Raw genomic sequence first — 11,094 nt, 5'->3', positions numbered from 1 at the left:
GACTTGACATCCTTCCGCTGGGCCTGCAAGACAGAGCTGTTCTGCCTGACCTTCGCTCTGGGCCCAGTTTGACCCTATGGGACTCTGTAAGTTACTTCTTTGGCTCTTTTATCGGCTCATGTGGGACCAACATGGATAGCTGGCCCTGATAAATACTTGAGGTCTCCAACCCCATGGTTGTAATTCATGGGCAGTCATTTAATTTTATCCTGATTCTAATTTTTAAGCTGTATTTTAATCAATGGTTTGATTGTGTTTTAATGTATTTGATATTTGATAGCCACCCGGAGCCTGGTCTTGACCAGGGAGAGCGGGGTATAAATAAGAATTTACTTATTTACTTACTCACTCTGGACGCTGTGGCAGCAGGACATGGGGACAAGTGAAGCAGAAACCACAAGTGTGGCTCTCTGTACCCCCAATCTGTCTCGCTGCAATGCTGAGCAGTAGATTGGCTTCATGTTACGTGTTAGCTCCAAAAAGTTGTGGTTACCAAGAGAGTCGTTTACTACAAGAAGCACACCAATTTTTACTTTATTTAGCATGACTTTATTGCCTTGTTTTGTTTTGTTTGACAGAGAAAATGGATAGTAATAAAGTACTGAACTCCACATGAATCAGAAAAAAGAAAAGGCAAAGGTGGTACACAATCAATCTGAGTGGCTGGAGTAGAAATTATATATTATTATTATTATTATTATTATTATTATTATTATGAGTGCAGCTGTGGACAAGCCTTGGCAAAGCGGTGGACAAAGGTTGCCCAATGCAGGAGCCAGATCAAGAACTGGATAAATACTAAATATCCTGCAAGAGGACAGAATTCAACAGATAAAAGCAAGGCCCCAATATATATGGACTTGGCCAGAAGAGGTTGGCTGCTTGGATTGTTAGAAGCATTTGCGGTGGACGATGGATGGGCCAGACTCATCGTACTCCTGCTTGCTGATCCACATCTGCTGGAAGGTGGAGAGAGAGGCCAGGATGGAGCCCCCGATCCACACCGAATATTTGCGCTCTGGTGGGGCGATGATCTTGATCTTCATCGTGCTGGGGGCCAGGGAAGAGATCTCCTTCTGCATCCGGTCAGCAATGCCGGGGTACATGGTGCTACCACCAGAGAGCACTGTGTTGGCATACAGGTCCTTGCGGATGTCCACATCGCATTTCATGATGGAGTTGTAGGTTTCCTCATGGATGCCAGGCAACTCCAAGCCCAGGAAGGAGGGCTGGAAGAGGGCCTCAGGGCACCGGAAGCGCTCGTTGCCAATGGTGATCACCTGCCCATCCGGCAGCTCATAGCTCTTCTCCAGAGAGGAAGACGAGCTGGCTGTGGCCATCTCCTGATCAAAGTCCAGGGCCACGTAGCAGAGCTTCTCCTTGATGTCCCGCACTATCTCCCTCTCGGCCGTGGTGACAAAGCTGTAGCCCCTCTCAGTCAGGATCTTCATGAGGTAGTCAGTCAGGTCACGACCAGCCAGGTCCATGCGCTTGATGGCGTGAGGCAGCGCATAGCCCTCATAGATGGGCACCGTGTGGGTCACCCCGTCCCCAGAGTCCATGACAATCCCGGTGGTGCGGCCAGAAGCATAGAGCGACAGTACGGCCTGGATGGCCACGTACATGGCTGGCGTGTTGAAAGTCTCAAACATGATCTGTGTCATCTTCTCACGGTTCCCCTTCGGATTCTGGGGGGCTTCCGTGAGCAAGACTGGGTGCTCCTCGGGGGCCACACGCAACTCATTGTAGAAGGTGTGGTGCCAGATCTTCTCCATGTCATCCCAGTTGCCGACGATGCCATGTTCGATGGGGTACTTCAGGGTGAGGATGCCCCTCTTGCTCTGCGCCTCATCCCCCACATAGCTGTCCTTCTGGCCCATCCCCACCATGACCCCCTGGTGCCTGGGCCGCCCCACGATGGAGGGGAACACGGCCCGTGGAGCGTCGTCTCCCGCAAATCCCGCTTTGCACATTCCGGAGCCGTTGTCCACGACCAGAGCGGCAACCTCATCCTCCGCCATTTTGAATGGATCTGTAGGGAATGCAAGACGGGACAGACTTCAGGCAGCTGTTTTAGGACAAGGGTGGAGACACTTTAGACAAGAGAGATTAGAGACAAGCTATGCAACACTAATGTATTCTCCAGCTTCATCCACCTTGAGAGTGCAACTCTCTAAAAATGCACTTTAGAATTATCCATATGAGTAAGAAGTAAGAAACAAGTCAAGCTAAGAAATCTGCCAAATGCAAACAAAGCTGGCGTTTAAGTACATACACATAGAAAAATTTTTTACTCCTTGGAATACACGTCAACTTTACACATTTAGAGAGGCTTGCCTGACGGAGAAAAGTGCCAGCAGGCCCCGAGAACAATACAGCAACGGTGCCTTCTGGTGTCAATACGAATTAAGATGGCACCGCTCAATTTGCCCCTGGTTTGCCCAAATTACCCAGCACAGACAGATGCATTTTCCCTCTCCCTGATAAATCAGTGCTGCCTGTTTTCTCTCTGCATTGCCATTTTTGCCCAAAGGCAAGGCAAGAAAGCTGCTATTTCCCCTTTACGGCCACCCATTCTCATGAGTGAGGAGTGACAGTGCTTCTCTCCCTAAAACTATTCTGCAGTCACTTTCAAACTTGAGCCCATTCTAAAGAACCAGAGGTTTGATTTTCTGAAAAAAATTCACATCACACTAACAAGCATTTTCTTTACCAGGTTGTTCCACCATTTTAGGAAAAGAGCACGTGTATTTTTTTACAACAACTCAGCTCAATCAGTAGAGCCTGAGATTTTGAATCTCGGGGTTGTGGGTTCAAACCCCACATTGGGCAAAAGATTCCCGCATTGCAAGGGGTTGGACTAGATGACCCTTGCGGCCCCTTCCAACTCTACAATTATATGATTCTATAAAGCCGTATTTGCCCCATCTGTTACATTTGTATGCAGTCATTTCAATTTTTCTTGAGTAGCCAGTCATTTTCCTTGGGAGGTGGGTGGCACTGTGGTCTAAACGACAGAGCCTAGGGCTTACCAATCAGAAGGTCGGTGGTTTGAATCCCCGCGACGGGGTGAGCTCCCGTTGCTCAGTCCCTGCTCCTGCCCACCTAGCAGTTCGAAAGCACGTCAAAGTGCAAGTAGATAAATAGGTACCGCTCTGGCAGGAAGGTAAACAGCGTTTCTGTGCGCTGCTCTGATTCGCCAGAAGCGGCTTAATCATGCTGGCCACATGACCCGGAAGCTGTCTGTGGACAAACGTCGGCTCCCTCGGCCAATAAAGTGAGATGAGTGCCGCAACCCCAGAGTCGTCCGTGACTGGACCTAACAGTCAGGGGGTCCCTTTACCTTTAGCCAGTCATTTTAATGATAGTTCTGAACTGCTTAATTTATTACTATTTTAAAAACCTTTTTCTGTTGCTGAAGTATTTGATATTTCTGTCCTATGAGAAAATAGCATTGGGGCCTTTTTTGGTTTAAAGAAAGAAAGAGGCAACACGATAGACTTCTAACAAATTGTGCATAGCGTGGAGAAATTGGACAGGAAACGTTTTGCTTCCTCTCTTGTGACATGAGAATTTGTGGACTTCCAACGAAGCTGAATATCGGAAGGTTCAGAAGAGAAAACAAAGGATTTATTTGATGAGAGGAGGGTGGCGGTATATGAATAAATAAAAACAAATTGGAAGCAGGGGTAACTAGACCGCACAGTTTCACTGTTGCATGTTTGCTAAACAAGACCAGATGTTCCAAATTAATGAATGTTAGAATGATGTCAGAATGAAATTAAGTGGTTTTAGCAGCAATGTTATAAAGATGTATGAAAAAAAGGATGATTAATAGGTGAGAATTTAAAGCTATAATATATTAAGTTAAAGGACTAAGACAAAAACAAAGAGGGAAAGGAATTGCTGAATTAACCAATTGAACTGGAATACAAAAAAGGGAGGTGAGAGGAGGTCAGGGAAGTAAGGAAATGAAATGTAAGATACGGAAGGATAAATTTGTTTTTAAGTGCTTTTTAAAAAAATTTTTCTATACTTTGTATTTTGTATGTTTTTTCTCCTTTTTTCTTCTATATTTTCCCTTGTCTCCTATGTAATTTTTTGTTTATGAAATTTTAATAAATATCATTTAAAAAAACAAAAACAAAACAAGACCAGATGTTCCTAGGGGGCCACTGGCATCTTGTTTTAGAAGACATGGTGCCAGATCTTCTCCATGTCATCCCACCTGCCTCTTCAGAGGGTGTGCAACTCCATCCAGAACAGGTAACTTGCCAATTTCCCGAACATGGGAGCTACCTTTGCATAGAGCCCCAATCTTCCCAGGAGTCAAGCACAGATGATGGGCCCTCGCCCAGTCCACCACTGCATCCAGACACCGGTCCAAAGCTTTCTCCTGATCCAGATGTTATGTTGGACCAGGACTAGGAAGATCTGGGTTCAAATCACTGGATGACCTGGAGACAGTCACTGTCTCTCAGGATAATTTACCTTGCAAGGTTGTTGTGAAGATTAAAGCAGGGCAGGGAGCACATATGGCACCCTGTTTTTTCTTTTTCTTTTTCTAAAATAATTTTATTAAGTACAAATTAAAAAGACATACATATTCACAACAAAAGAAAATACAAAAGAAAAAGAAAGTACATCTAACCATGGAAAAAGAATTTGAGAATATTTTGTCTCTTTTCGTATTTACAGTTATTTATACCTCTATAAAATGCTGTTTACAATAAAGCAGTGATAAAGGTAAGATATCGGAAAAAAGGAAAAAAGAACAAAGAAAGAATAAAGAAGTAAAAGAAAAAGATCATATGTGAAAATTTTTTAAAGTAGATAAGTACTCACAATACATAGCCGTTTCCCATCTCTATTTATATTCAATTGTATAATTTCATCTTGTCCTTATCTACCTTAAATAAATTGTTTCTTTTGAAAAGGAAATAAGACTTCCACCGTTTACCTCACGCGTTTTTAGTAATCCGTTCGTCAGAACCTCTGTTCTTCATATTTTCCCTTTTGATTTCCTTAATGTCTCACTTTGTATTTTTTATATTACGCACAAGATTATTCTAAATACAACCAGATTTTTGTAGTTGAGCCTTGGTTTTGTAAATAATAATTTAAGCACTCCCATTGCTTCATAACCATAGTTTTGGATTTTCTCCTTATTATATCTGTCAATTTTGCTAATTCCAGGTACTCACAAAGTTTCCCCAACCATTCTCTTTTTGTTGGGATGCTTTCCTCTTTCCAATAGCTAGCAATCAAAATTATTGCTGCTGTTGTCGCGTATAGAAATAAGTTACTCTTATCTTTTGGGATATCTTTATCTAGAATTCCTAATAGATATGCCTCTGCCTTTTTTGTGTGTGATGTCCTTATCAATTTTTTAATTTCGTCATGAATCATGTCCCAAAAGGTTTTAATCTTTGGGCAAGTCCACCACATGTGGTATAACGTACCTTTTGTTCTGTTACATTTCCAACATTTGTCGTTGTTCCTTTTATTTATTTTTGACAGTCTGTCAGGGGTTAAGTACCATCTGTGGTGAATTTTTCTGAAATTCTCCCTTAATAAATCACACACAGTAAAATCTATGTTTTCCTCCCAAAAAGTTTTCCATCTTTCCAGATCTATCTCATATCCCAAATCATGCTCCCATTTTAACATGTTTTCCCCTTTCGTCTCTTGTTCTAAGCTGGTTTTCATTAATAATCTATACATTTTTGCAAGTATTTTTTGATCGCTCTGCAATATTTCCTTTTCTAATTTTGAGGTTTTATTTTCAAATCCCCCCTTTTTATGTCTTTTTCATATGTTGCTTTTAATTGATAATATTGTAACCAATTTATTCCAAATGTTTGTAATTGTTCGTAAGTTTTTAATTTAGTATTTCTGTCTGCATCCTCTAATATTTCCCTATATGTTGGCCAAGTCTCTTTTACATTACTCTTTAATGTTGTAGTTGCTTCCACTGGCGAAACCCATTGGGGAGTTTTCTCAATAATTTCCCCTTTTGTTCTTTCCCAGACATCCAATAGAGCCTTTCTTACTATGTGATTTGTAAATTTTTTATGTTGTTCTTTTTTGTCATAGAATAAATAGCTGTGCCAGCCGTATATTTTGTCCCAGCCCTCTAATGTTAGGACTTCATTATCTTTTAATAATATCCATTTTTTTATCCAACACGCTGCCTCAAAATACTTTCTTAAATCTGGCACTGCGAATCTTCCACTTTCCTTTGGGCCCATCATTACTTCTAATTTTATCCTTGCTCCCCCCCCCCCCGCCATATAAAATTTGCACGTATGGCACTCTGAGCTGCTTGAAGGAAAGGGGGTATATCCGTGAAATAAATAATCATGACGGGGTAGCCTATATGGGGCTCAGCAGATGTTTCTGGACTATAGTTGCCCTCATCCCGGACTACTAGTTGTGCCAGCTGGAGTCGCTGCGAGTTGTAGTTCAGCAGCATCGGGTGGGTACCCCATTTCCCTGGAATGTAAGGTGGGAAGTTGAGGGTCTAGGGAAGATGGTGACCATTTCTCCAGTTGCTCCTGCGCAGCTGCTCAGTCCTACAGCTTCTTGGAAATGATTCCTGTGTTCCGATTCAGACCACAGGCTCCGTCCCTGAGCTACAGCTACTCTCTAGCAAAACTCTGCCCATAGACCAAGTCTGGTCGTCAGTCCATTTAGCCCACAGCATTGCTTACCCTGACCAGCAGCAACTCTTGGGTCTCCGGACAACTGCTACTTTCCACCTGGGGATGCCAGGAACAACCTCTGCGCTCTGCTGCTGCGCCAAGGCCCCTCCAACTGCCCAGGCTGCCGTTTTGAATTTAGCCTAGGAGCTCAAAAAGGTGCCTTGTATGAGATCAGACCTTTGGTCCATCTGGCTCAGGGTGGTCCACACCGGTGGGCAGCCGCAGCTCTCCAGGATTTTAAGCAGGGGCCTCTCCCAGTCCTATCTGGGATTGAACCCAGGACCTGTGTGCAAGGCAGGTGCTCTCCCGTTCAGCTACAGCCTTTCCTTTCCTCCCTCACCCAGCCTCCAGAACAGCTCACCTTCCCTCTGATCATAAGCTAGAGGTTTTTTAAAGAGAGGTGGGATGGCCAACTGTCAGGGATTCTGTAGTTGTGATTCCCGCATTGCAGGGGTTGGACTAGATGACCCTTGGGGGTCCCTTCCAACTCTACAGTTCTGTCATTCTACAGAGTAGAAAGGAAACAAACAGAACAGGAAGGATCAGGCAGAGAAACCGTGGGTGCTGAGTCCTGTATCATACTTACCTGAGGGATATGCGGTCGCCTTTGCTGTTAATCTCACGGGGATCCCAGTAAACGCAAAATCTTTTCCTTCCTCGTTCCACTTACCTGTTCCTATCCAGTCTGCCCCCTGGTCTTATACCTCAGCTTATCTGTTGAAAATTGTTTTATTGGAAACCACGTGTGCAGTAAAGAAATATCATAAATACACCTCCCGTAGCCTCTCAGGGCAAAGAGCAAAGGGGCTGCGTTTTGCAGTATGGCCAAATATGGTCAGATTGAAGCATCTCTGGTCATATTCTAGCAGTTCATTGGTGTGTCTTTAAAAAAAGTCCTTCTGCTGACTCAACATGTGGGAGCCGGTTGAAGTTAAATCCTTTGAAGACAGAGGTCCTCTGGCTGGGTTGGGATGACATGGGGTTGGGGGGCCAACTCCCATCTCTTGCGGGGGCTCAATTAGTGCCAGCGCCTTCTGTCAGGAGTTTGGGTGTAACCTTTGACACCTCCCTCTCTATGGAGGCGCAGGTTGCAGCTACAGCAAAGGCGATATTTTTCCACCTTCGCCATGCTAAGCTGTGGGTCCCTTACCTTTCTCGCCCTCATCTAGCCACAGTGATCCATGCAACAATTACCCCCAGGCTCGATTACTGTAACTCGCTCTACACGGGGCTGCCCTTGAAGCTGACCCAGAAACTCCAGTGGGTGCAGAATGCTGCAGCGAGACTCCTTATGGGGTCCTTGCTGCGGGATCACATTCACCCAGTGCTATACCAGCTGCACTCGCTCCCGGTGGAGTACGGGGTCAGGTTTAAGGTGCTGGTTTTAACATCTTTCCGCATGGCCTGCAAGACGGAGCTGTTCTGCCAGGCCTTTGGTCGGGGTTCAGTCTGACTCCCTCTCCCCTTTCATAAGAACTTGCATGGAAGTGGCCTCCCAATTTTTTCTCACAGGCCCATATAAGTTCAGCACAAACAGTTGGGCCTGGTGAGCATTTAAGGTCCCCAACCCTAATCTGCGGGTTGCCAACCGATTGGATTTTATTCTGATCCTGATCTGATTTGAGGATGTATTTTAATTGATTGTCTGATTTTATGTTAATGTATTATACATTTGATGTTAGCCGCTCTGAGCCCGGCTTCGGCTGGGGAGGGCAGGATATAAATAAATAAATTATTATTATTATTATTATTATTATTATTATTATTATTATTATTAAGCCCTATGCAGCCTAGGACCCTCATATTATGGGACTGCCTCTCCTGGTATGCCCCGCGGAGGAACTTATGGTTCACAAATAATAATATCATGGAGGTCCCGGGCCTCAAGGAGTTTAAACTAGCCTCAACCAGGGCCAAGGCCTTTTCAGCTTCGGCCCCAGCCTGGTGGAACACTATCACAGGAGACTAGGGCCCTGTGGGACTTGACATCCTTCCACAGGGCCTGCAAAACAGAGCTGTTCCGCCTGGCCTTCGGTCTGGGCCCAGTTTGACCCTATGGGACCCTGTAAGTTACCTCTTTGTAAAAAGGTTTAACAGTGGTTAAGAAAGTGAAATACCTGGGGATTAACATGACAGCAAAAAATGGGAATCTATTCAAAGACAATTATGAAAAATGCTGGGCTGAAGTGAAAAAAGACTTAGAAATTTGGTCAAATTTGAAGCTTTCACTGTTAGGCCGTATTGCTGTGATAAAAACGAATGTATTGCCTAGATTGTTATTTTTGTTTCAAACACTGCAAATTTTGGACAAAATGGATTGTTTCAAGAAGTGGCAGAGAGATATCTCTAGATTTGTCTGGCAGGGCAAGAAGCCTAGAATAAAATTTAAAATACTAACGGATGCAAAGGAAAGAGGTGGATTTCCCCTGCCAGACCTTAAACTTTATTATGAATCAGCAGCTTTTTGCTGGTTGAAAGAATGGCTGCTTCTTGAAAACACAGACATTTTGGATTTAGAAGGTTTTAATAATGTATTTGGATGGCATGCATATTTGTGGTATGATAAGGTCAAAGCACATAAAGCATTTAAAAACCACATTGTCAGGAAAGCATTGTTTAATATCTGGATAAGATATAAGGATCTATTGGAAAACAAAACCCCAAGGTGGCTGTCACCGATGGAAGCGAAAGCTCAGAAAAAGCTCAATATGGCCGAAATATTGGGAAATTTTGGAACAAGAGGGAGATAGACTGAAATTGCAGAGTTTTGACAAATTAAAAAACAAAGTGCGAGACTGGCTTCATTATTATCAGATAATGGAGGCATACAATTTGGACAAGAAAATTGGCTTCCAGGTGGAAAAATCAAAATTAGAAACAGAACTGCTAGAACCCAAAACTAAGATCTTGTCAAAGATGTATAACTTGCTGTTGAAATGGAATACACAGGATGAAACGGTGAAATCTGTTATGATTAAATGGGCACAGGATGTTGGACATAACATAATGATGGCTGACTGGGAACAGTTATGGACCACAGGTATGAAGTTTACGGCATGTAATGCCTTAAGAGAGAATATTATGAAAATGATATACAGGTGGTACATAACACCAGTCAAGCTTGCAAAAATCTATCATTTGCCCGATAATAAATGTTGGAAATGTAAAGAGACTGAAGGTACATTCTTCCACCTTTGGTGGACGTGCCCAAGGATTAAGGCTTTCTGGGAGATGATTTATAATGAAATGAAAAGGGTATTTAAATATACCTTTCTGAAGAAACCAGAGGCCTTTCTCCTGGGCATGGTCGGCCAAATGGTGCCAAAGAAGGACAGAACTTTCTTTATGTATGCCACAACAGCAGCAAGAATACTTATTGCAAAGTATTGGAAGACACAAGATCTACCCACTCTGGAAGAATGGCAGATGAAGGTGATGGACTACATGGAATTGGCAGAAATGACTGGCATAAATCCGAGACCAGGGAGAAGAGTCGGTGGAAGAAGATTGGAAGAAATTTAAAGATTATTTACAGAAATACTGCAAAATTAATGAATGTTAGAATGATGTCAGAATGAAGTTAAGTGGTTTAAGCAGCAATGTTATAAAGGTGTATGTAAAAATGGATTATTAACAGGTGAGAATCCAAAGTTATAATATATTAAGTTAAAGGATTAAAATAAAAACAAAGAGGGAAAGAAATTGCTGAATTAACTAACTGAATTGGAATACAAAAAAGGGACGTGTGAGGAGGTCAGGGAAGCAAGGAAATGAATGTAAGGTGGAAAGATTGATGTATCTTCTTTAAGTGTTTTTTTATTTATTTTATTTTTTTGTATTTTGTATTTTTCTTTTATTCTTATTTCTGTCTTTTTTTTCTTTTCTTTTTATCTTTGTAATTCTTTTCTTTGAAACCTTAATAAATATCATTAAAAAAAAAAGTAAGTTACCTCTTTGGCCCTTTTATCGGCTCATGTGGGGCAAACATGGATAGATGGCCCTGATGAATACTTGAGGTCTCCAACCCCATGCTTGTAATTCATGGGCAGTCATTTAATTTTATCCTGATTCTAATTTTTAAGCTGTATTTTAATCAAAGGTTTGATTGTGTTTTAATGTATTTGATATTTGATGTTAGCCACCCTGAGCCCGGTCTTGACCGGGGAGGGCGGGGTATAAATAAAAATTTACTTACCGGTACTTACTTACTCACTCTGGACACTGTGGCAGCAGGACATGGGGAAAAGTGAAGCAGAAACCACAAGTGGGGCTCCCTGTACCCCCAATCTGACTCACTGCAAAGCTGAGCAGTAGATTGGCTTCATGTTATATGTTAGCTCCAAAAAATTGTGTTTATAAAGAGAGTCGTTTACTACAAGAAGCACACCAA

At 42.8% G+C, this 11,094-nt stretch overlaps 1 protein-coding gene across 1 annotated transcript; it reads right to left on the bottom strand.

Moving 5' to 3' along the window:
* Window positions 1-872: 872 nt before the first annotated feature.
* LOC310686651 (actin, cytoplasmic 3) lies at window positions 873-7,432 on the bottom strand. Its single transcript, XM_083460613.1, has 2 exons — window positions 7,291-7,432; window positions 873-2,032 (listed from the first exon to the last, which is right to left on the bottom strand). Exon 2 carries the CDS (start codon window positions 2,019-2,021, stop codon window positions 891-893), a length of 1,131 nt encoding a protein of 376 aa, XP_083316739.1. The 5' UTR covers window positions 2,022-2,032; window positions 7,291-7,432; the 3' UTR covers window positions 873-890.
* Between the last annotated feature and the right edge of the window lie 3,662 nt (window positions 7,433-11,094).

The sequence above is a fragment of the Podarcis liolepis genome, assembly GCF_965112155.1.
Source record: "Podarcis liolepis genome assembly, chromosome: 9".
In the NCBI taxonomy this organism is placed as follows: domain Eukaryota; kingdom Metazoa; phylum Chordata; class Lepidosauria; order Squamata; family Lacertidae; genus Podarcis; species Podarcis liolepis.
Note: the sequence above shows the minus strand (reverse complement) of the source record. Positions and strands in the feature narration are given on the sequence as shown.